Source organism: Phasianus colchicus, chromosome 14, assembly GCF_987193195.1.
Source record: "Phasianus colchicus chromosome 14, bPhaCol1.hap1.1, whole genome shotgun sequence".
Taxonomy (NCBI): domain Eukaryota; kingdom Metazoa; phylum Chordata; class Aves; order Galliformes; family Phasianidae; genus Phasianus; species Phasianus colchicus.
This window is the reverse complement of record NC_143449.1, coordinates 17,903,939-17,929,263: the sequence shown is the minus strand read 5'-3', so window position 1 is coordinate 17,929,263 and position 25,325 is coordinate 17,903,939. Positions and strand designations below refer to the sequence as shown.

Sequence of the window (25,325 nt, the reverse complement as noted above, 5' to 3'; positions counted from 1 at the left end):
GAAAAAGCACTTGGGAAGGAGCTAACACTGGAGCCCTGGGGCTTATAAGTGAAACTGTGCTGAGAGATGTTCTGAGCTGCAGCTCCTCTCAGTCTTGCACAACACCAGCTCTGGTTACTGCTATGCCTGGGAAGCTGGGCTTGGTAGCACTCAGCAGCACTCTGGTTTACCTCCCTCTTTGCTCTTAAACCTCTGTCCAGTGGCACATGCCATAGATTGCAAGTAAAGCTTTCCATCAGCATATGAACCCTGTGGAGTTTGCACAAACACTAGCAAGCATGGGAACTTCAGCTTATGAAACAAATAGGGAAGAAAGGCTTGCTTTCAAAGCCCAAATTGCTCTGCTTCAGCAACACACCCATTCACAAAAGCAGAAAATGCAGACATCAGTTCTACTGAGGAGGAGATAAAAAAACATGTGCAGAGATGGTGCTGGGATGCGCTGGGAAGCTGGGAGGAAAAGCAGGCTCTGAATACACACTCCTTTTGCAAAGTAAGCTCTCTGTATTCATCCGAGAATGTCTGTAGTACAGGGTTCATCTGGTATAAATAAAGTACAAAATTTTACAATGTCTTAATCATTATTTTAACAAAAATACTAAAAACTGAGTAAAAACTGAAACCAAAGTGGGAAGGGAGACTATCAGCCACAAGGGATCTCCAGAAACGTTTGTAGAAATCGGATAGTAAAAACATTTCCTCTGTACAATAAAACCATCCTCCTGGCATCTCCCTGCGAGATGGGCAGCACAGCACAGGGCACAGCATGAGAGCAGGGCTGGCAGAGGCCCCAGATCCCAGGTCTGGCTGAAGAGCTGCATCCAGCCCACGGTGATGTCTGCATCCTGGTCCAGGCTGAAGCACTGCAGGTCAGTAGCGCCCAAAGGGGTTGTTGTTCTGCTGTGGTTGTGTATCTGTGGAGAGCAAGAGTTACACAGTCACAAGGTTTTGTTCCAGCAAGAGGATTTCCCTCCCCACGCCAGCAGTGTGGCTCAAACACAGGACATCCCTGTGCTGCTCGTGTGCCTGAGGCTTTAGCTCTGAGCGCAGTCAGGACCCCATTTTCTTTGAGGAAGAGAGACCTGCAGAGCACCTGCAGCCAAACAAACTGTTCAGACAGCTTGTGTTGCCTGGGATACACCAAGAAAACAGACGAGGTGAAGGTTTTACATTCTGACCCCATAACAGTGTCCAGGTGCAAATGAAAGACGTGCCCACAGGACTAACAGGTGGCACAAAAGGGGCAGGAAACACAGCAAGGTTATCCTAAGAACCTCATCAACTTCCAAAGCTGATGTGAGCAGTGTATATCACAAAACAGAGTAGCTGAGTGTTGTGTGATTAATAAAATCCTGTGAAGTTTTTTTTCAATCCCAATCAGCATGTCTGACACTGCAGACTGAGTAAAGATCAGTGCAACCAGACCAACTCACTCTCCTCCCAACCCTGCTGGACAAAAGCAAAGACAGGATCACAGACAGAGCCTTCTAACCCAGCAAACTCTGAGCCCTGTGCTCTTGTTGCTCTCTTACGAGATGTTCTTGGTGATGTCCTGCTTTCCACTACACCCCAGACACTACAAATAAGAGCTCCAGATGGCTCTTGGTGGAATCAATGCAAACCCACTGAGGTAGCATGGAAGCTGCATGCTGACACATGGCTGCATTGGACCCACGCATCCGTTCCATATAAAACCCTGCTCTGCTCTCTATGCAGACAGGATGCAGAAATATGGGCTATTCCGTTACATTCAGATGCTTAAATGAGATCTTCTTAGACTTGAGTGTCCTGGCTGGGATCCTTGCACAGACTCGTGGTTTGTGAATCAGGCTAGTAGCAAACTTAGCACATTAAAACTTCTGTTTTCTCTTTTTTGTCACAAGGACTGAGAACTTTCTGTCAGGGAGTTAAGTGTAAGTACCAACACTTGGCCATTATCTGTTGCAGACATTTGTCATGTGTGAACCCTATGGGAAAGAAACACTTCCTCCCCGATTGTAACAACCACTTCTCAAACACAAGCCTGCTCTGAGACATAACCAATTTAAGCAACTGAATTAACCACGCAGATAGATCAAAATCTGCCAAATGTATTTCCAGTTGACATTGAGCTATAAGCATTCACAGCCTTGGCTGCCATAGAAATGGTGGCCCAGCAAGAAAAAAGGAGTGCTGTCAGCTCCAAGCCCTTTCCCAGCCCCCACCACATGGTTCCAGCTCACACAGTAAAACTTGCACAAAAGCAGTGCAGTTTATCCGTGGGCATTTTCATAGCATTGCTGCCATTTTTTATGGCACAAAAGCCAGGAAGGTTACAGTAAAGCAGCAGGTGGTGCAGAGGGAGCAGTACAGCCACTGGGTTTTGCTTCTATCCCCCAAGCCAGCACTTCAATACTGATTATAAAAGCACTTATACAGTGGCAGACCACAAACACTACCCATACCATTACTCTGCCTGTGACAGCACCCACAGAAGCCCAGAGGACGCAAAGAGCACAAAGTGGTGCTTCAGACTGCATTCCCTGCCTCCAAGAAGCCTGACCTGACCGCAGCATCTCCGGATCACTCACAAATGAACACCCCAGGACTACAGCCTCCCTGACCTTCTCAGACGTTATTCACAGCAGAGGAAGCACCTCTGAATGCTTTAACGTTGCACGACAGCCTCTACAAAGGCTCAGCTCTCTCACCACTCTGCACACAGCACGTCTGGAAAGTCATTCCTGTGCTGGCAGCACTGCCTGCCTTGCTGCTGTGCCCCCTAGGGCCAGGGGCTCCACATCCTGATGCCACTGTCCTGCCAGTATTGCTTAAGGCCTCAGACAGCGTGGTTTGGCCTTGCTTTCCTGCACCAGAGTAGCTGCAATGGAGAATGACAAGGAAAGAGACAGACTGCAGAAAAGATCAAGAACACCAAGGCTTACTGGAAAGCTGCTGTTGAAGCTGTCGAACCAGAGCAGCTGTTTGCTGCTGCTGCTGCGTCTGCTGAAGGCCCTGGCGCTGGAACTGCAAAGACAGAAAGCGAGTTACAGCCACAACACCTGGCTGGCAGCCTCAGCACTCACACAAGCCCTGGGAAAAGCAGGGGAGGAGAAGGGGGAGGATGCAGGTGGAGTGCAGTTGGGTTCGTGCTGGACTATCACGTTCCTCTGTCTCCAAGAGAACACTCACAATGGGCTGCTGGGGGGGAAGAGCCTGCATCCCCAGCCCTGGGGGCTGGCCCTGCGCCTGTGGCTGAGGCACTGTGGAGACCTGGGGCTGCTGCTGGGGCTGTGGCTGTGGTGGTGGTGGTTGCTGTTGCTGCTGCTGTTGCTGTTGTTGCTGCTGCTGCTGCTGCTGTTGCTGCTGCTGCTGCTGTTGCTGCTGTGTAGACAGAAAAGAAGGGTTATCAGAGCACTGCACAAGGGCTGAAAAGGGGGAAGAACACTCCATCACAGTAACATACTCTTATGTTGTACTCTTATACTGCTTTTCTTACAAGTACCTAAATTACACAAATTTCACCAGGACCTTCCCACCCCAGGCCGAGAAACTGCATGAAACAAAGGAGAGGTAACAAAACTCTTCTGCAAGATGAGGGTTCTGCAGAAGGCAGGAAGAGAACTACAAGTCTACTGGTCAGCTGGGGAATAACTAGGAGCAAACACAAATACAAAAATAGAAATCCACTAAGAGCAGTCTCCTGAGGTTGGCTAGTTCAGCTCCTGCCTCCTGGTAAGATCAGCAATACCTGCTTCACTGAGTCTTTGCCTGACCTGTTCTAAAAATATTTCCAAACACATCAACAGAGATCCTACAGCCTCTGTACGCAACCTGTTTTCAGGTCGTGGTTTAAGGTCATCTCTTGTCCTACAGCCAAGGTAGCTAAAGGTTGTTTTTGTGTGTTTGTTTTCAAAAAGTCAGAAGTTGAGAAATTCTGCTCGTTTTCCCTTCTCTAACTGAAAACTCAGCTATTTCAGCCTTGTCTCCTCTCACACATTCCCCAGCTCTCTGACCCACCTCACTGCCCTTCTCTGCCACTCATAATGGTGCTGTGCTTCGGTAAAAGGATGTAGATAAAACTGAGTGCAGTGCTCCAACCTAAATGCTGGCAGAACTGGTTACCAGAAGAATACACAAAGGCAGAAATATTCACACATCTCAAAGATCTTCATTTCTCCCCAAACAGCTTCTTAATCTTCAGATATTTCTCCCACCTGTTGAGGTAGTTTTAAACTCTCTAGATGAACAGAAGAGCTTTAGCAAAAATAGAAAACTACTACAGCTGTCATAAAAAAATATGGTGATGGTAGGTACAATTCTGGCACAAACAGTTCAAACCTCAAACAGACTCAGAAAACAGACAGAAACACGATCAGGAGAAAGGACAATATCTTAAGAGAGATGTTAGAAAAACCTGACCTGTGAAAGATGCAAGTGCTCCCTAGGAATACACTGGGCAAGCAGCAGAAAGAAAGAGGAGCCATAAACAACAGGACATGGCAGACAGTAATAACTGGATACCAGAAACACACTGAAGCTTGGATCAAGGATTCTACCCATCAAAGGGAGTGTATTTCTAGACCAGCCTCCCAGCTTCCATCTTAAACCAGTTTGGTCACTTAGGTTCATGAAATGCATGCTCTGACCTGGATAAGCAGATAACAAGAAAGCAGATAAGTGACAAAACGAGCCAGGAGATCCCTCCTGATTTAGTGTCCTACCTCCAGCTGACTACCACCCATGGGAAGCGGACCAAAAAGCCATACACCTTTTCTACAAGATGCTGCACAATGACAGTCAACTAAAGCACCAGGAGTCTGTTGTGCATCTGGTATGCCCCTGATAACGCGGGAAGAGTCACTGTAACTGCAGACATCTTGGACACTTCACATTTTTTTTGAGCAACCAAGCGATGTCAGCTAAAAACTGAAGGTATACATAAAGTTACTGAGCTAGGAGAAGTGCTAGCAGCTTGTCTGAGGCATGTTCTTTTTCTAAATATAACGAGGAATGCCAAAAGAAACCCACTGAATAGTCAGGAGGTGCTACTCATCAAAAGAACTCAAAGCTGCTGACCACACTACAGGAATCTCCTGTCCAGTGCAAGGCAGCAATTCTCAGATACTGCTGACAGAGACACTGACTCTGTAAGTACTCTGAAAAGTAAGTGTCATTGCTCTGTGCCATTTAAAGGTTGCCATGTTCTACAGGCTTGCTAGGCCTTGTTGTAAGGTACGTAATCCACCAAGTACCCTCCAATTTCCTATTTTTGTGTTTCTCTTTCAATTCCATGCATTTCTGTAACTCTAAAGTGTATACCATATGGGTATTTGTTATTCATAAGGCCATAATGCAAATCTATGAAATACTTCCATCTGTTGGCACATGCATGTGAACTTATCCAAACCTAGTCCTAGACCTAAGAGCTCACTGAATCAGTTTTTTTTATTATCTACTGTGAGATGTGGAGTGCACGGATTGATTCATGATTCATACCAGACTTCCTGCCCCTGGAAATCGTGATTCAAACTTTGATCTTGTGAAAATGTAAACATGCCCCTGAAAATGATCTTATAGAAAACAATTCTACCTACCCTGGTGTGGACATGGGGATTTTCATTTTGTGTCTAGCTCCTGCAGAACTTAACTTCTATGAAAGCAAGCTTTCTGCATGATCTTAGGGGCTCAGCTAGAGCAGGAAGAAGTAGGATGCAGGCCACAGAAGATTAAACAGATCTTTCCTGCTCTTAACTTTCCTTTAAGCTCATGCTGGGTGACCAGCAAAAGACAGCACAGCAGGTCTCTCTATCAGGAGTGGCCACCTCTAAGGAAGAAAGAATGGCCTAGCAAATTATTACAGACAGTCCCCAACTGAGCTGACATCCTTCTGGGCACGGAGGGGCAGAGCACAGCACTGTTGACAGGTAAGCAGTGTTTGGTAAGCCACTCCAGCAGCCTTTCTCCTGTCAGCAACCACTCACCCTCAGCATCTGCTGCTGCTGTTGCTGCTGCTGCCGCAGGTACTGCTGCTGCTGCTGGTCAGGCAGTATCTGGCTGGGTCGAATTCCTGAGGGGACTCCTTGGGGACCCAAATGGTTCATCCCAGTCATCATGGGAGCCTGCTGTATTGACTGGTGAGGAAATCTGCAAGGGAAAAGGATGAGCCCATGGAGGAAAAAAAAAAAAAAATCACAAATTGCTAGCTTCTCTATTCCAAACCCATCTGCTGCCATCAGTGAGACACATAGCTTAAATTGCTGCCCGCAACCCGTGCTGCTTCTCTGCAGAAATGTGAGGGACACCAGGCACCTTCAAGGGCTTCAAACAATCTGCTTTTCCAGAAAACTTAAGTAATGGAGTCAGTCCACTGGTCTGCAGATTCTCCCTGATGGATTTATGTCTGCCCATGAGCAACAGAAGCACCAGATTGCACTTTCAGATGTTAATCTACTGGCTAGATTTAAATTCACAACTATGACTTTCTCAGGTCATTTGTTTCATACTTCCCAAATTCATCTTTCTCTGGCTAGTAACATCGTCTCCTGCTGGCAGCTAGCATCTCCAAATTTCATCCTGGCTCTGTTTCTTCTCAGGACTGGAAGCTGAATAAACATGCTCCCTGAGGGTGTAAAGGACTCAGATGCTGTGTAACACAGCATGGAGAACAGGCTTTTCACAGATTGCTGCTAGGGCTGTCTGAACAGAGCAGGGAAACCCTTGATGAAATACAGCTTATTAACATCCAGTAGTGTGGGAAGTACCTCTGTGTGTTGCCCAAGGTGTGCCCATAGCCTGGGGCCTGCTGGTGCACGTAGCCACTTGGTCTCTGCTGCATCTGTCTGACAGGATCCACCAGGGCAGGATTAGAGCTGGGGTGGGAATTCTGATAGGGCTGGCCAGAATATGTAGGAGGCACCATTGTGCCCGACTGGGAAGGGTGTTGCTGAAGCCCTATGTGGGAGACATAAGGTGTGTAACCCTGGAGTAAAACAAAAACAAACCCTTTGTTAGTCACGGAGTAGGGTACAGTAATTTGGAGCAATGGAGATCATCCTCCTGTAAATGCTATCACAAAGACTGTTCATCTCTAGAATTCAGATTCTGCTGGCTAGAAAACGAGTGAAAAGCATTAAGAAATTTCAAGATTTAACAGCAAGAATGAAGACACTGCCCTGTGTTGAAGCCAGATTCCAGACCTGTGACCACTGAAACTCACCTGGGAGGGCTGTAGTGCCCCATAGGATGGGGTTGGAGCCATCTGGCGTACTGGCTGCTGTCCCATTATGCCTTGGCCCTGCTGGAAGGCAACAGAAGAACACTTTTTCAACATCTCCAAAGGCCAGGGACACTACTTCTCCCTTCTCAGAAGCTCCCACTAAATCAGACAAGTAGCTCCACTGATTAACCCATGAGGTTGCTCCATGGCACACAAATGTCAATAACTCTTGCTTCACTTCAACTTGGTGTAAATAAGCCACTATCATCCTGCCACTCCATCACCAGGATATGCTCCTCTCACTGCCCAACAGCTGCAGATGTTCCCAGTGTACCTCACTCACAGACTGTTGGTGACACAGATCCAACAAAACCAGTGGCAAACACAGAGTTGCCCAGAGGAACAGATATGAGGGACCCTTCTCCAGGGCAAAAAGGGAGACAGGATTGGAGAGTCTGGCTAAAGTGGACACTTTAGCAAACAGCTAGGGCTTGCTGTGCTGTGGGGCCTGCCAAGAGCACAGCTCTGACGTACCAACTTTGCTTGAAGTTGCTGCCTCAATATCTGTCCCTGGGACACTGGAGGCTGTTGTCTGTACACTGCTGGCTTGTAGGAGGGGTCAATGCCCATCATACTCCCCATCCCTGAAGGCAGAACCCCACTGTAGGGAGGGCGACTCTGAACAAGTTTCCCCAACGGCATGCGCACAGGTCTGTAGGACGTATCCAGGCGAGGGCCACCTGTAAGAGGAATAGGAACAGACTGAATAGTCATGTGCTGCTGATGAGCCTCGGAGCTTCAGAACGACTGCTCATCAATACATCTGGAAACAGAGCAGGCAGGAGGGGCAAAGGTGTGTAGGACCATCTCAGACAAAGGGGTTCTTGCAAGAGATTCCTGCAGAGGTGCAACACACACCCCTTCCCTGCACACCTACCTGCTGGAAGAGGCTGATTCTGGGCATAGAGACCCACTGGTGACTGTCCATATGCCAGCCTAGACATAGTGCTTCCTGCTTGGTGATGCAAGAGATCCGTAGGCATGCCAACTCCATATGAAACCCCTCGGCTGGGACCCAACACAAAATCCTGCAAGGAAAAGAAAGCAGTAAGAAACATCATCGTGCACTGAGAACTCATGAATGGATCAAGAGTAGGAACATTTCACAAGAGGAAGCCTGGATTGTTACCTGAGCTGGAAGCCTCCTTCCCACCCATCAAAAATTAAGAAAATGTTTGCACTATCCCAGGCTAGCAGAAACAGTATAAAGCTCCAGAACTCCCAGAGAGAAATCACGTTTCATCTTCACCACTACTACTCTCCAGCTCTCTCAGAAAGGAGTGCTCAGGGCAAAAATATCAGGGTTAGACACAGGAAATCCATGTGTGTTGGACAATCAGTTACCTCACTTTTGCTGGCAGACTGGTTGCGTTTCTTGGTTTTGCTCTGTTTCTTCTTGCGTTCCTCAGTAGAAGTGGCAGGATTGGAGCTTGTTTTATCAGCCTTGCTTGGTTCCACAGCCTTCTTCTCTGGCTCTAAAGCCACAGGTGTAGGAGGCTCCTCCTCTTCAGGGGGCAGAGGCAATGGCTCCAGGTAGTAACTGCGGGGCTTGGGTTTTAAGTGTGTGTGGTACAGAAGAAGCCTCTGCTGCTCCTCAAATCTAGATACCCTGCGGTCCACCCGGACTGTCCCAAACCATCCCCAGGAGAGGGGGGCTGAGTGCTTTAAGCCCTCAAACAGATCCCAAGGGGAAATCTTCTGCTTCGTAGAGACTTGCAAACCCTTTAAAACAAAAGAAATAAGAACCTCCAAGACCCTGATCTTTCTCCTACTACAGGAAACGACACTTCCATCAGACTCTACTCCACATATCCCAGGAAAAAAAAGAACCAAAAACCAACAAAACAACCACCAAGACAGCCAGAGCTGCTCTTCCATGTGGCAATATTATTTCTAAAGCTCTTTATCAACAACTGGCATTCTCCTTCATCCCACCTCTGTCAATCTCCTGCTGCACACTGGCACTGCCCATTAAGTCGCGTGTCAGGGATTATGGCTTTTTTTCTTCATACAGCCATGATTGCAAAAGAAAAGTTTAAATAACTTCTCAGACCATAGTAGCCTGCATTGCTGAGCATTAACACCCAGCTTTGCCCTTTTCAGACATAGTTTTGCGGCAGCTTGCCTGCATGCAGCCAGCCATTTCAGGCTTGGCAGGTAACAACGAGCTGCATACTGATGCCTCCCAAGCAGTGAAGACTCAAGGCATCAGAGGATAAGGCAGCACCTGCCCTAAGAAGCCATGATGCAGGCAGCAAATCTCCACGTACCTCCTTCTTGAAGATGGAGTCAAAACCAGCTATTTTATTGCCTTTGGTGTCAATGAGGGATCCCTGAGGTTCGCAGGTGATGACATCCCGGGTCTGCTTGGGCAGCGGCAGCAGCTGTCGCACCTTCTCCAGGCTGTCAGACTGCCGGTCCCCCAGCTCCTTCTGCACAAATGGAGTAGGAAAGTCTTCAACAATTCCTCAGAAAAATAATAAAAAAAAACCCCAAAACAACATCCAAATCCCACCCGTGCTTCTGTTGGTGTCAGCCTCCACCTCTGCATTACCTGTCATCTTTCCACACTTCAGCCCGACACCCACAGAGCCACTGGGGCAACCCCCACTGCTTTTCTAAACAGCAAGAGGACCAGTACTATTTGAGAGACAGATATCTGCAGAGTGGGATGCCTGCAGCACAGCATGCAGCTCCCTGTACAGGATGTGGTGCCCCTCACCCTGAGTTTCTTGACAAGATTCATGTATGCCCGCTTGTTCTCCTCCATGCTGCCCTGAGAAATGCTGGACATATCAGCAGCCAGGGTGCCATTGATGAGAACACTCAGCATGTCCAACACAGTGGTGAAGAGCTCACTGTTGGTGAGAGCAGAAAGGTCAAAGTCACAGAAGAATCAAAGTCACTGCCATCACAGTAACACCAGACACTATTAGGCTGCTAAGAGCACTGCATAAAGCCAGAAGTACTGAGTGCTCTTCAGATTTAGTCTCCCACGCTAATCCTCCCTTTGGTTACACATCACAGGGTGTTCATACTTCAGTCAAGGGAGATACTGCAGATTAAGACTGGCCTCCTGTCCACCCAGTCAGCTTATCCAAAGAGCAAGTCCAGACTCAGCTCTCCCCTGCTTATCTCTCTGCATCTGGAAAGCAGAGTTTGCTCTGAATATGTCACAAGAGTATAGCTGGACTCCTGGACCTAAGTCACAGCCTGTTATTACTCCAAAGTCTCTTTCAGCAGTCACAGTGCTTCCCAACAGTGCCTACAGAGACAGCTTGCTTACACAAGAAAAGGGGTCATGCTAATTACTGCCTCCCCTTAGGAACCACATGGAGCAGAAGTCAGCCAGAAAGTTACTTGTTTGACTGCATGTCCACGGTGCCACTGCTGATGATGTCCAGGAGAAGCACAGCCCATTCAGTTGTCTGCTGTGTACTGCGTTGAACTGTGTCAAACATCCCTCCCACCTGGTAGAGAAGAGTAGTTTATTAAAAAAAAAAAAAACACATACCAAGAAGAAGCACTAAGACTAAAATAATGAGAAAGAAGCCTAAATCAGAGCAACTCAGGTGCTACAGGACTCCTTCTGAGAGCTCAAGGAGACTGCAATCAGCAGGACAAACCTCAGACACAAGTTGTCATGCTGTGGAGGAGCACCAAAGCATTACAGCGAGAAAGCAATACTGTGAGTAGTCTGCATGGATCATCTCTGAAATGGAGACCAAGGTTGTGGATTTCACTGTGACCCAATGGAACAAGGAAGTTTTTCCACAACTCCTATACCACTCCAGGCTCAAGACCCTGTGTCAGTAGGGTGATTTTTTTTCCTGCTTCAAGACTATTATAGCCCCTCCAGTGTTTGTGTGCTCAAAAAAAAAAAAAAAAAAAGAAAAAGAAAAAGGACAAAATTCTTTACTCCATATGCAACTTCTCCACCACTTCTCACCAAATTCAGTCGTAACTTCAGGGCCTCATGCATCAGCTGCTTGGCTTTGCAGTCATCTTGGTACTGATCTTCTCGCCAATTCGTAACAATCTAGGAGATTTAGAAGAGAGGATAGACCTCATGAGCTGTGTATGTTTATAGAAGGCAGTTTGTGCTTTCTGATGACCAGTGACTCAGAGAAGATGGTCAGCTCAAGCACCCTCTACCAACCAGGGTAAGAGCTTTGCCTTTTGGGGCACAAAGAAAGACAGACAATGGTCCCAAGGACAGCAGCCTGTCAGATAAGGAGGAAAGGAAAGTGAGAGGAGAAGTAAGACACTTACCTGCTGCACCTGACTGTACAGAGAGGTGAGGAGACCCTCCCGCTGTTCATCCTGCCCCTTCAAGCAAGTCAGCACCAGCGACAGAAATGGCTGCTGGCTCAGCAGGGACATGCTGCAGAGAGAACAGCAATGTAGCTATGCTGCCAGGCTGTGGGATCAGCACAGCAAGCACTGCTGCCCTTGCCCCAGGACTCACCTCTTCTGCTTCTGGCGGTCCCGCTCTTTGCGGGATGACGACCCCAAATGTTGTCCTTTCTCCAGTTCTTCTCCAGCAGCTTTCAGCACATGGCCCTGCACTGATGTTGGGAGCTTGGCAATCAGAGGGGCCACCAGCCACACTCCTGATCTCTCCAGAGAACTGTGATAACAAAAACGAGAAAACCAGTTTGAGATTCAACCTCTATTCAAAACTGTCTACAAGGCAGTTTCACAATGGGACTACACCTACCTGAGGATGGGTTTGGATTTGTTGCTGGCTGGGGTAGCACTTGCTGAGCTACTGATATTGTTGACTCCATTGCCAGCAGAACTAGCAGAGCTGGTCTCTGCTGACTGCTGGAATACCTCAATAGTGGCCTTGGCTATATTTTCTAACAAGGAGTTCATTTCCTGGAGATAGGGAAGAAAAGAGAGCTAAGTCCTGCTAAGTCACCGGTACAAATCCAGCTTGCCCATGAATGCTTTCCTCTGGGTCTCAGACTGCTCACATCCTTCTCAGGTTTGGCTTTCACAAGCCAGACTCATGTAAGCAGGAAGCCAGACTCACTCTTCATTTTCTTCCTATTCTTGCTTCTATCGAGTCACTAACCCACCACCTCACAAGCAACTACTTCAACACTGGCAACACACACAGCCCTACACAATCCCACTGTGCAAAAACTCACATTATTTGCAGTCTGCTTAATCATGAGCTGCAGCTCCAGCGAGGACTGCCTCATGGTCCACTGATCCAGATTCTGCAACATACACATGCTTCACGTGAGTATTTACCACAGTTCAAGCTACATCCCCAACCCATGCCCTCAGCTCCCTGGTAAAAACTGTCAGAACTCCTCAGAGAGGGCTGCACCCCTCAGAGTGGTGGACTTCACTACTCCAATGCTAGATTAGGCAATTACAAGGACATCCTGGACTCTGCCAGGTGGCCATACCTGTAGGATGCGCTTAATCCTCTGCCGCTGAGGATTTTCTCCTTCCTCATTGTCCAGCAGTCGGTGTGGGTAACAGATGAGCTGCATCAGCCTCTGGGCCTGTGTGCTGCTCAAGACAGGATCCTGCAAGTCATTACTGTCTTCACAGAGAGACTTCAGACATCGCTCACCTACCCACTCCTGCAGGATGAAGGCAGCATTAGAAGAGCCAAACTCACTTCTCACATCAAACTGGCGCTTCTGCTTTCAATATCAGATAGATGCAGGGAAAACATCAAATTCAAAAGACCCTTATCAGTACGCAATAATGTCTGGTAATTATCTCTCTTCATGAACTGTACTATCCTGACTCAGCACGCATCAGACATGGCACAGCAATCATAACAAAGAAACATCAACTCTGACAAGTCAGCAGTGGAGGAACACAGTAGCTGCTGTTTCTTTTGATAAAGCATGAGCGTGATTTGACACTGCACACTCACTGCCATGCCCAGACTGCATCAACACTGCCACTTGGTCTCAAAGGTCAGAAGAAATCACTTAAATTTATTTCATCATTTATTTGATCACTTAAATTTATTTGGCTATGCATTTCTTGCATAGCCAAATCCTGGAACTGTACTAAATGAAGTAATTCAGCAGCAGTGCTGCAGCTAGGGTGAAACCAGAAGGTGTCTTAGGGAAAAGCAAGCCTCTTAACTCTCAAATGGTAATGGAAAACACATTGCTGTCATTAGTGAAGGACATTCACCTTGCTTCTTGCTGCCTGGGAAATAACTAACTGAATGCAAGGTGTTTATAAAGTCACAAATTATGAGGAGGTGGACAGAAAACTATTATTGTCAGCCTCCCAATTTCAGCTGGTTGCCTCTAAATGCATTATCAGGTAGCAGTTTCCAAAACAAATGAGGAAGATACTTCTTTACATAATTCACAGCCTGAAGTGTTCATTGCTATATGATTTTTTTCATATTGAAAATCAATTAGTCTCATTAATGAGAGAACTACTACACAGAACACTTCTGTAGCAGCACAGTAAGCTAAATCACAGAATTCTTCCAATGAGAAGTAAAGAGGAAAGGAGAAGCACTAAGCACTAAGTAAAGCATGAAGACTGGGAAAATCTCTGACTCGAAAACCTTGTGAAAGCACAGTTTAAGACTCCAATGACCTCATCACAGACAAAGTTTCTGCTTTGCCAATACATACAGATTTGTTGACCCCTCCAATGCCTGTTATATTTCTTCCCTTCACTGTCACTATGCCATTCTTCTTGAAACCTCTCTTCTTTGTACATATAATGCACACATCATTGGGAAGACCCATTCTGCCCCTTGCCTAGCTTTCTACAGGAATTCAGTGGGGCTCATCTCTAATCCATTTTCTTGGGATAATCTCACAAGCCAGTATGAAGTCAACTACCACCTCTGTCCTCAACAGACTACGAGTCTCTTTCTCTCCAACATTTCTTTATAAGACAGTCACCTCCACAGGCTCTGTATTACTGCATCAGAGCCTTTCACCTCTCTTCACAGGAGAGCACTGTGAACACCTTTTTTGAGCATTATGGACAACTCTACTACCCCAACCATCAGAATCAACTTAGCAGCTTTGACTCAACCTCCCTCTTGGTTCATACTCTCAACAGTGTGGCTTATCACAGTTCTAAGAATTAATCTTTTCAAAGGCTCCATCACTATTACTACTTACTAATCAGAACAGGCTAAAGGGCAGACCAGCAGTTAGGTCACAGTAAATCACTAGTACCTACAGAAATAAGTTAAAGGTTTAATAATCTACTTCTCTACCCCACCCTCATGACTAATAAAATATATGACCGAATATGAGATGCAACAGTTTCTGAGCTGAGACATCACCATCTATGGCTTAAGGCATTCCAGCCATTCCAGAATTGATACTATGATTTCTGCTAGCACTGGAGGTGCTAGTGATAAACATATCATTACACTTATCATTCACAGTTCCATAGCAGGAACTCTGGCACAGTCTGGTGGTACTCACTGGTGTCTGCTCAAATATTTATTCTTACACATCCAGTTCTGTCAGCAATTGATAGGTAACTGGCACACTGCTATTCCCTCCCATACACACGTTCTATCTGCTGTGAGTCCTTCATACATAGGCTGGAACCAACAAGAGAAGATCTATTTCTGTTAATGTTATAGTCAGATTTCAGCAGCACCAACTATGTTGTATTTATGCTCTTAAACACGCAGTCCCAATTCTTTCTTCGAAGCTGGTAACACTACAGTATAACGAGCCACTTAATAAACAACTGCATACAGAGCACGAGCATAGCACCACACTAAGTGGATGTGCATTTCAAATTGCAGCACTGCATCTTTCCTGCTGATATAATAAATCTGTAACCATAGCCAAAGATACCCTTCAGCACCTATTTTCATTAGGTAGAACTAACAGACTTTCCAGTCTGCAACCAAGTATCCCATCAGACAAGTTTCAGTTCTTCAAATATCAATTTTCCTCAAAGGAACAGAATCACTGATGTCAGAATAGGGATGAGCAAAAGATTTTTGGTTTTGTTTCTTTAATTAACTGAACAGGGCACTGCAAAGCCCAGGGATATGTTAACAGCCTAGCTGCAAGCAACACTTAAGCTGCATTCTGAGAGGCACAATTTATCACTTGAACAAGCTGTCTTTCTTACGCTTATCTTCTTTGCCTCCAGCACACATCTCAGCAAACTGCTCCCAGCACTCCCCTCCTTGGACAAGAGCCTTATGCTGCTGCCAGAGTAAAAAAGGATATGCAGTCCCTGCATACTGCAGCACCTAATTCTTCAGAGCTGTTTCCCTTTGTTTTTTTTTCCTCCCCCCCACTCTCTTTTGTACTGGTGAGCAATCCTTAGCGCCATCACCTGGCAGAACCATATCTAGTTCTTTACTGATGTTTCACAGAAATACCTGTGAAAGCTAAAATGCAGAAAGCCAGATAGGATGCATCTGCCTGCAGTAAGGATAAGGACAAGCCCAGAGATGGGACAGACTTACCTGTTGGCAGATGCTCCTCAGTACATACTTGGCATAAATATCCAGGCTAGCTGTTTCTACAGTTACTACCCGACCACCAGCCTTCCTGGTACCCAGCTCATCATCCATCAGATCATCAACACCTCCAGGGTGGGAAAAGCCAGAGCCTTTCAGTTCTGCATCTCCTACAAGGAAAGGGCAAGCATTACTTAACCATCAATGCCAAACCCAAAGCCTGACCCCCAAAACACCCTGAGCTTTTGAAAACTTCCTGCAACCAGTGATCTCTCTGCATAGAGCAGATCTCCTCTGGTCTTCTTTACAGCCAGCACATTTACCCTCTGTAAAAAAAAACTGCCTTCCACAGCCTCCCCAAAACATTCAGGTACACACCCAGAACAAAGACAGCCTTCAGAACTGCAAAGACTGCTCCATCCACAATACGATTCTGGGAAGCTGCCAGTAAGTGACGGTCACAAGAAGAACGGATTCCCACCGTGGGTTTGTCTGCAAAGAGGACAATGGGGAAGGGCAATACTCAGGAAGAAAGAAAGGCACAGAATCCAGAGCTGCCTGTATTATGCACCGGCCAGTACCACAGAATCAAGCTCAGAGAATCCTGAGGCTAGTCTTTTTTTTCAGCTGTAACATGGGGTCAATTTAATTAAGTTTCACGCAGCACAGTGCCAATCATGCCGTGACAACTGAACCATGAAATCCAAATGGGGAGCAGTGCCTGTGACATGAACTCCAACAGTACCCTAACCTAGAATATGGGTTGGATTTAGAGATCTGAGCTATAAGGATACTGATGAGGAGCCAAAAACAGCTTCCTGGACTGGTTCCATCATCAGACAAAAAGGGAGTGATGTAAAATAACAGCTTCTGGCATCAAGCTAAGAGGGTCTACAAAGCTCTAGACAAGAGAAAAAGAAAGAAGTGATCATTACTCTAACGGCTCAGTGACAGCAAAGCCACCTCTACTGGTGGGTTACTGGCCTCCAGAGCCTCCACCCCCAACATGCCAGGCTACCATGGAGTGACATAAATGGAAGGATATTGTTCTTTGTCCTCCACAGAAAGCAGTGTATGAGGCTTTGCCTACTTCATTCTAAGCAGGCAGGTCATGATCTCTAATCATAGGGTCCAGCATCTCTTTTCTTGGGGTGCAAGAGCCTCAGTACTTTCACAATAAAGAAAGACTTTACTTTCATTCACTTACTGCCATCTTGCTGGCATGGGTTCAGCTGTGGAGTCTTAAACAGATGGAGTAAAATCCGGCAGGTCAAACGTGCTCCTGGTTCAGAGTCCTGTTCACTGCAGGCTGTGTAAAGAAAACAGTCAACTGAGATTTTGTAAGTGCTGGGACAGCTGACTCTCAATCCAAAAGCTATTCATAGTGCACTGCCCTGGAGCAGCCAGTTGAGAAGCTGCAGCAGCTTTATTGTATTTGCAGATAGGGAGCATGTGCAGCAATTAACATGCAAGTGAGCAAATACATCAGTATTATCCCCAGTGACACGCGCTGCATTCTGCTTGCTCCATCTTTTCTACTTCACCCTCTCTGAGCTTGGATGCTGCAACTCCCAGAGCAAACTGGGAAGGCTGGTGTCAGAACGAGGCAGAGTGGCTCTGGCACTATGGGGCTCAAGTGATCAGCTGGCTGCTGTAGCCAAAATGCTAACTTGAACCTCACCACAGCACACCAGGAACTGCTCTGCTGGAATTCAGGGCTGAGTGCACCGGTCAGGCAGTATGGCTGAACACACCAGCCCATGCCGAGTTCAGCTTTTGCACAAACTCCAGATAGTGAGATCCTGAAAAACCTTAGCATTACCAGTTTTTGAAGGGAAACAAAAGGCCAAAAACTTCCTAAAGCAAAATATTCAATTCTCAAGTACTATACTATATCAAATGGAAGCAAGTTTCACAACTATGGGGTTCACTAAGCGTTCACTAAGCACAGTCTTTGGGAGCAACACCAAACAAGCCAGCACTGGGAGCAACACCAGCTTTCTGTAGGGATGCACTTACCAGCATTGAGGAGTGAAGGGATAGCAGCACAGCGAATGAGGTCCTCCAGCAGCAAGCACTGCCGGGCAATGAGAATGGCAACAAAAGTGGCCAAGGAGTCATGGAAAGATAAGTCACTGACCTGGAAGAGAGATCAGCCAGTGATCACAACAGACGCTGCCTCATTCCCTCTGTCAACAATTCCTGAGTCTAACTAGGAGCTAGCAGGGGAAGCACCCATAACCCCAGAATCAGCAAAGGCTGCAATAAAGCACCAAATGGTAGCTCTGGCATTCAAAGCCTTTTCCCTGTCCTCAGAAAGCAAAGCTTCCATCCCTCGTTTATTTCCACCTCCCTCCCTCCCTTCACTCCTGATTCACTTCCTTTCCCCCTTTCAAATGTTTGCACTTGCATCAACATTGCAGAGGAGATCATTGAAACCACAGGTCCCATTATTGGAGGAACAGCACAAAGCTTTAAGCACACCCAGCCACTCGGCGCTTAGAGACTTGCAGTAACCAGTCAGTTCAGCACACAGGATGGCGATGTCATTCACCCTGTTAAGTAAATAAATAACAAAAAAGCAGAAGGTCAGCACTGCTCCTCATGCACACAGCTGGGGAGTGATTCCCTAAGGCACCTCAGCTTTGGCTCTTTCTTCCTTTCTCCCCAAGACAACCAAACAAAGGCTACTGTCTTTCTTATCCCCACCTAAAGATTTGTCTGTCTCAAGATGACCACGAAAACTCTGCTTCTTACCTGTCTGGATCATGGTGCCCCACACACACATGCATAAGTGCATTACAGACAAAACTGTAGCGGTTTGCTGGGTTTTCATTTAGGCTCTTGCCCAGGTTGGTGTACGTGAAGTTATGTGCAGATGGATTTTCAATAGTGTCAATCATGAACTCTGGTTCCCATAGCATGTTGGAATCAGATGGCTCAACATTGCAGTAGATTGTGTTCTTCACCTTGGAGCAGAAGTCACTAAACAGGACAAGAAAGAAGATTAGGAGCACAGAAAAAAATCCAACCCTGTTTCCACTGAACTCTGATAAGCAAATCCCATGTAAGATAAACACAGCCTTGGGCAAGACTATGTGGAGATCAGTTTGCACCACAAAGACTCGCTCAGATGAGGTGCTTCTTTATTGTGAGAGTACTTGGAAGTTACTGGGAGAGCACAGCGTGCACAGCATGAGAATGGGTCATTCCAGGTCAGACTGGGGAAGCATCTAGTTCAGCCTTTGGTGTCCACACAGCTGATGCCCAGAGGAGTTTAAGAGCAAGACAGGCATGGCCAAATCACATTTCAAACCACCTCTCATCCATCCACACACCATTCTTCATACCTAACCTTACTGTGTGTTTTTTGGAATCAGGTTCCCCAAAAACCAAAGGTACAATTGCACCATGATATATATGGTGGCCTAACCACACCCTCCATTCTGTTCTCCATTTCTTTTCAAACAATACCTAACATTTCATTTGTTTTTTGACTGCTCCTGAACACTGAAAAGACATTTGCACTGATGTATTTACTACAATCACGAGTTCATTTATCTGAGTGGTAATATATATCCATTGCTCTGGAGAGTTAGGGAAGCAATGAGGATGATTCTACGTGCATTATTTCGTCTAATGACACTAAATTTCATCTGCCAGTTTATCATCCAGTCATCACCATTGGGTTCTACTGACTTGCAGGCACTTTGAATTTTATATGATTGATAACGGTTACATCAAAAACTTTGATATCAGCATTTATACAACCTTTGATATGCTGAAGAACACAAGCACTAGCAGAGTCCTGTGGGGCTTCTTCAGAGAGGGATCACCCTCAAAAATGAAACATCTTCCTGCTCCTTGTCTCAACCTCCAATCTATTGTTTGCCTGCAAGAGGACATTCCCTTTTATCTGTATCTGTTTACATTAAAGGCTTACTGAATAGCTTTTGGGAATTCAGTTACACTGATATCATGTTTCTCATTTCCATCTGTGTGATGGCTCCTGCACAGAACTCCAATGCACTTCCTCCTGCTTTCAGTTCTGTCAAAAAAGACTTTAAAGGCACTCAGCAGCCAGGAACCCAATCAGCTCAGAATCCACACCAAGGCACAAGCAACTCTCACAGTCCCTCAACAGGTGTAACACCTGAGCTTAGATATCCCTGCCAAACACCTGCACTGAAACACTAATAGAGAGCAAGAGCTGCTAGAGAAGACAAAATAGGCACTCATCCCAAAACTTCGGGTCCCTACTGAGAGCATTTCTCAGACAGTTCTACCAAACAAGATCTCACACAAAGCTTAACACCCAGGTACTACGCTGGCAGGCACCCACAGCACTCCACCTGCCTCAGACTCACCTAAAAAGCTCCCCAAATTTACTTTTGAGGTGACTGCAGGAGGTATACAGGTCGTAGAGATACGCCAGGATACATCGCTCTGCTGAGGAGCCATCCGAGCGGTTCATGCCATGTTTCACCACCCCACACAGACTGTATAGAGACACAAAAAAAGCTGCAGCGACACAAAAAGAAAATTTGAAGGAATACAGACTCATTACACCGAGTTCACAACAGCAGTGCTAACTGGACAACAAATCCCTTTCCCCTCAAATTCTGTGAGCTGAACCTTCGAGCATAAAGTTGCTACCTTTTAGAACAAAGATACATCCCTGCCCTTCGTAAATCCCTTCCATGTGATGAGAGGAAGGTTCCCTTACCCTTCAAAGACCTGAGCCATCTGGTCTTGGTTCAGAATAAGGCAGGAATGGTAGTGCCGCAGCACAGCCACGATGCACAGGCACAAGCTGGTGGTGTAGCTGCCAACAAGGTCGGAGGATTTCAACAGCAGTTCTGCCTCCACCACGCTCAGTTCATTCAGCAACTGCACCCAATGACAGAAAAACCCTTCAACAGCCACAGGGGTAAGGAACAGTCAGAGATGGAGCAGGCACACCACACCCATATTCTATAGGGCCTGCCAGGAAAAGTGACTGGCATGCACTTTCTGCCTAGAGATGTGACCCAAGAACAGTTGGTGCTCAACATTCGGGCACAATGTCTCAGGTGGTACAAGAGCAGGCCAGTGCCTGGGTGTCAGAGATATGGCCACAGATGGTAGCAGACAGCTTTTCTGGTACTTCTGTCCTGCACAAGCCTCACTGTAGATGGAGATCCCACCTTTTTAAGGCTTATAATCTCAATTCCATTGGCAGTCACAGCAAGGCTTCAGAAGACGAGTGTCAAAGGCTTATAAAACAGCAACAGAATTTTAGCAGGAACTGGAAGGAAGCCTGTGCTGTCACGCGCCAAGAATCCCTCCAGGAGAGCAAGGCAGGAAACTAGCCAGAGACATTCCCCTCCTCACTCACAACAAGGTGTTGCTGAAGAGATGCAATGTAAATCTTTTGAGAACAACCCTGAAACCTTTGGAAAAATAACCCTTGCAACAGGACGTGTAAGACTACCTGCTGCAAACAACCTATCCCTAACAGCTGCAGCCCACTAGAACTGCAATGACCATCAGTTCTGACCACCTCCATGACACAGGTCAGACAACCCCAACGGAAGCCCAGCTATCACAGCACATATCTGCTGCCTTTCAGGCTGATAAACTGATCCCCCAGGGAACACTTCAGCACTGTGCTTACCTGGATGGCAAAGTCGATAAGACCACTGATATTGAGTGAATACTCCATCAAGTCAAAGATGAACTGCACATGCTGTACCAGAGGCAGGTGGTAGGACATGCCCAAGGCAAAGCTGGTGATCTGTTCCAAGACATTGCGGGATACCTGCAAGCGTAAGGTGACACACTGTACTACCTCCCCTTGAAGAAGCCTCTCAGCAGCCCCATCACCCTTTCCCTGCAGGAAGCTGTCCTCAGTAACACAAAGGGAGACAGTCAGGCCCCAAAGAAGACAGCAGCCTTGAAGGTTTCATACCTGAGATGTGACTTGGTGCTGATCAAAGTGAGAAAGGTGCTGGAACTTTGCAAAGATATCTTCAGCTGTTGGGAATGCTTCTGGCTTGCTCTTTTTCCTCTTCTGGCCTTCCTCTCCACCTACAGAAGTTGAAAGGACCAGAAAACAGTACTGGGCTACCTTCCTCATCAGAAAAGGAATAGGCATCAGCCATCAGCACATGCCAGTCCTTCAGCAAGACCAGCCGTTGTCAAGCAGCGCAGCCAAAGAACCTGATCCTCCATCCCTAAGCTGATAAGGACCATTCTTAATTCACAACAATAAACTGTCAAAAAGGAATTTCTAGGCTGAGAACAACAGCAGGATTAACATCTAGTTTACCCCAAGTGAAGGGGGAAAATACATTCCCCTCCAATTTAGAAGAAACACACTGACTCCCTGGTGAGAACAGTTTTTCTGGACTGGAGATGGCTCAGCACGAAAGCTTGGTAGAGCATGCCCACCTTTGAAGAATCACACCATATTTCAAGTTGTCTTTCAAGAATTAGACTAACAAAAAGAGAAAAAAAAAAATGAAGCCAGATTCTGAACCAATAGAAATTAGAGGTTTCCTGTTGGCAATGACACAGCTATGCAAATCTGCCACCCTAAACAGCATGTTTAGCATAACAGCACACTAACTTAATTGGGGTATTTGCCTAACATTCACAGGCAAAGTTCTTATTGCTTCTGAGAATCAGCAAAGATTTAAATGGTAGAGCTTAAGAAAATAAAGTTTGAAAATGCCATGGTTTTGGCCAGAGTCTCACTTTGAAACTGACATGTCTTAAGCACCTACTGAAGAAGGTGAATTCAATTAAACACATCTAAGCACGAGGAAACAAATCTTATTCGCTGCTCATTATTATTTGAGAACAGAGCACCATCCCAGACAGTCAGTGACTGATACAGCCAACCAGGCACTGCAGATCATATGAAATCCTTTCATTGTGAGACACCAGACAAAGGAGGCAGTCAACTGGAAAGACACTCATTTTTCAGGAAGGAGTGGCTCGAGCAATACTAACCTGTCTCTGCAGTACTCTTTCTGTTTAAAACTTTCAGGATGTCTTTGGTTATTTTCTTGATTGTATGCCGAGCATCATCCCGTTGTTTTCCAACCCCAAAAAGAACTACCAACCGTTGGTTACATTCATGACTGCATGATTCCTCCTGGGGAACCAAAAGAAAGAACTGCATTAGCAACTATCAAGCTGAATGCTTTAATCTTGTTTCACATCTGGATCTCATAAAAGCAAAGAGAAAGCTTCATCTCAGAAGTTGCTCTGGGAGTTAGCAAAGAGATGTCTTAAGTAGATCGCTCTCCTGCAGCAATGCAGAAAAGCACGACTGCACTCCTCACCCACTCAGTAATGGAACAGAAAGATATCAGGTTCAACTCTGCTCTGTTAGGTTCATGCTTACAGTAGTGCTGCAGGGAAACACAGCAGCCTGGTTATCAGAGCATAAGGCAGCAGCAGGAAAAGGGTTATGAGCAGGTCTCATACCTGAGGAATGGGAAAGTGTGTTGCATACTGGATGTGTCGAGGCTGGTCATACAAAGATGCTAGCATTCCTTCTGCAGACTTGTCCTTCAGCAGAGGCTTTGCTTCCTTTTCAGGATCTGGTTTCTCAGGGGAAGGGCTGGCTTTAGATTCACAATGCATTGGAGGAGAAAACATCTAGGAAGGTGGAAGAACAACAAAGCAGCTAGGGAACACGGTCATGCCATAATTAAGACAGGTGAAAGAAGCCAAGAAACCTTTTCACAGTGTCAGCTACCTTACAAGTTAGGCACTTCCAGCATACTGTCTCTACAGTAGAGAGGGAGCACCCACACTGAAGTGAGGCACACGCTGTCCCTGGTGCCAGCACAACATACTGATCTACTTCTGAGTAGCAGGCAGAAAAAGCAAGCACATACCGAAAAATCTGTCTTCTCCATGTCATCAAAGATTGTGCTGGAATTGTGGTCAATGTCCATGGGCTCAGAAAGACCTGTGTCCTGAGAACAGACAGAGCAGCTTTACATCTCAATAATATACCAGGAAACAAAACAGGATTCATTTATTGCAACAACCCTACTTCCATGTTGGACAGTGACAACAGTTTACCAACAGGGATGGTGCCTGGCAAAAGAAACTCAGTCAAAATCACATATGCTACAAACACCTGACAACAGAGACAGGCCTTGCATAGCACTTGATATGCTGCTCAGAGTAAGATTTCCCTATCTACCCCGTTACATTCTGCAAGCCCTTTCCACCCACTTAGAACATAAGCCTCTACTTTTGCAACTGAAGTGCTAAGGAAATAGCTTGGGGAAATGAGAAACATGAGTCACTGGTACATCTTCCAGAAAGTAATAGCAAGGAGTCTGCAAATCTGGTAAGAGTGGAGAAGCAGAATAAGAGGAAGCACACAGGAGAGCTGTGGATCTTGTCTTCTCACCTCTAGCTTGATCCCACTGTTTCCTTCTGTTTCCTTCCTGTCGTGCTCCTCAGCAGGGTCATCAAAGGGTGAGGGAGGACGAGGTCCGTGAGAATCCATGGCAAGATCACCCCGGGAGATGAGTGTGCACATGTAGATATTGTGAGAGAAGACATCGTGTCGGATTAGCTCACAGAATAGAAGCACCAGGTTAAAAAACTCCACCTTCTCATTCTCCTTCCCGGGATCAGCTGAAAGGAGAGCAAAGACAGACAGTGCTATCAGAGTTCTTCTGTAACACCAAGAGCAGCAGCAGCCACCACACCTATGTCCACAGAGAAGGTGTTTCGAGAGATCTCAACATGCTAAGTGACTGATACACAGTTCTGAAACTGCAGCAGACGTCAGAACCAGAAAGCCCACCTTCAACAGGTGGCAAATAAATAAGTGAAAACCTCTTCATTTAGAGATATAGGACTTTAGACTGAAAGTGTCATTCTTGGGTATACAAACACACAGTCCCCCACATCATTCTGAATTGCATCCTGCCCCCCTTAATTAATCCGTTTGTAATAATTACACTCAGAGGTTACTTCAGAGCTTTGTCACTTACAAGTCAGAAACTTCCATCTAGTTCTCAGCCCAAATTAACCTAAATGAGCCTATGCTCATTCATTCTTGGTCAACATTCTGTCGACAGAGGGGCTTCTGCACTATCTTCCTCTCCAAAGCATGCTCTGGATTGCAAGGAAGCCAGAGAGATAATATGGGTACATCCAGAACTTACATACAGAAAAATAGCATATTAGTTCAGAATTTGCAGAAGAGGGAAAGCTAGAAACGATGAGATTAAAAATTCTTATGACATACTTAGCATAGGAGCTTGAGTGTCAAGGAACTGCATAAGAACATCCTGGAAGACAGGGGCACTGGCTGCTGAGAGAGAACCTGATGAGATGGAGCCTTTCTCATCCACAACTTCAGAGTCCCCACATCTCTGTAGAAACAGACAGAAGTACCAATCACTGACCCTGAAGAGAAACTCGATGCCCATAAACTCAAAAAAAGAAGCCTGCAAGAAATCATTCCTAGCTTGCACTTATGGGAAAGCTATCACACAAGTTTCTGTAAGCTACTTTACAGTCTCCAAGCAGGCAGCTACTTTTGCACCACAAGCACCTAACTGTCTTCAGAAGCATCCAAAAAACTGGAACACAGAA

At 46.2% G+C, this 25,325-nt stretch overlaps 1 protein-coding gene across 4 annotated transcripts in view; it reads right to left on the bottom strand.

Moving 5' to 3' along the window:
• Nucleotides 1-484: 484 nt before the first annotated feature.
• Nucleotides 485-25,325, bottom strand: part of MED12 (mediator complex subunit 12) — a 35,709-nt gene continuing 10,868 nt past the window's right edge. For 2 of the 4 annotated variants that reach the window (XM_031594151.2, XM_090150400.1), the window contains 33 exons: nucleotides 24,976-25,102; nucleotides 24,127-24,356; nucleotides 23,600-23,680; nucleotides 23,184-23,357; nucleotides 22,704-22,848; nucleotides 21,658-21,776; nucleotides 21,364-21,507; nucleotides 20,434-20,597; nucleotides 20,075-20,206; nucleotides 18,465-18,692; nucleotides 18,118-18,262; nucleotides 17,727-17,847; nucleotides 16,915-17,016; nucleotides 16,086-16,199; nucleotides 15,714-15,877; nucleotides 12,682-12,861; nucleotides 12,415-12,486; nucleotides 11,979-12,139; nucleotides 11,727-11,888; nucleotides 11,531-11,642; nucleotides 11,208-11,297; nucleotides 10,619-10,728; nucleotides 9,981-10,116; nucleotides 9,529-9,690; nucleotides 8,603-8,980; nucleotides 8,136-8,286; nucleotides 7,733-7,938; nucleotides 7,199-7,279; nucleotides 6,744-6,961; nucleotides 5,964-6,126; nucleotides 3,172-3,363; nucleotides 2,925-3,006; nucleotides 485-914 (listed from right to left, as the gene is read on the bottom strand). In XM_031594151.2, coding sequence (XP_031450011.2) covers nucleotides 871-914; nucleotides 2,925-3,006; nucleotides 3,172-3,363; nucleotides 5,964-6,126; nucleotides 6,744-6,961; nucleotides 7,199-7,279; nucleotides 7,733-7,938; nucleotides 8,136-8,286; nucleotides 8,603-8,980; nucleotides 9,529-9,690; nucleotides 9,981-10,116; nucleotides 10,619-10,728; nucleotides 11,208-11,297; nucleotides 11,531-11,642; nucleotides 11,727-11,888; nucleotides 11,979-12,139; nucleotides 12,415-12,486; nucleotides 12,682-12,861; nucleotides 15,714-15,877; nucleotides 16,086-16,199; nucleotides 16,915-17,016; nucleotides 17,727-17,847; nucleotides 18,118-18,262; nucleotides 18,465-18,692; nucleotides 20,075-20,206; nucleotides 20,434-20,597; nucleotides 21,364-21,507; nucleotides 21,658-21,776; nucleotides 22,704-22,848; nucleotides 23,184-23,357; nucleotides 23,600-23,680; nucleotides 24,127-24,356; nucleotides 24,976-25,102 — 4,890 coding nt within the window. In that variant the 3' untranslated portion in view covers nucleotides 485-870. The remainder of the gene's footprint in view (nucleotides 915-2,924; nucleotides 3,007-3,171; nucleotides 3,364-5,963; nucleotides 6,127-6,743; nucleotides 6,962-7,198; nucleotides 7,280-7,732; nucleotides 7,939-8,135; nucleotides 8,287-8,602; nucleotides 8,981-9,528; nucleotides 9,691-9,980; nucleotides 10,117-10,618; nucleotides 10,729-11,207; nucleotides 11,298-11,530; nucleotides 11,643-11,726; nucleotides 11,889-11,978; nucleotides 12,140-12,414; nucleotides 12,487-12,681; nucleotides 12,862-15,713; nucleotides 15,878-16,085; nucleotides 16,200-16,914; nucleotides 17,017-17,726; nucleotides 17,848-18,117; nucleotides 18,263-18,464; nucleotides 18,693-20,074; nucleotides 20,207-20,433; nucleotides 20,598-21,363; nucleotides 21,508-21,657; nucleotides 21,777-22,703; nucleotides 22,849-23,183; nucleotides 23,358-23,599; nucleotides 23,681-24,126; nucleotides 24,357-24,975; nucleotides 25,103-25,325) is intronic. The other 2 variants (XM_090150399.1, XM_031594152.2) reach the window with 2 other exon arrangements.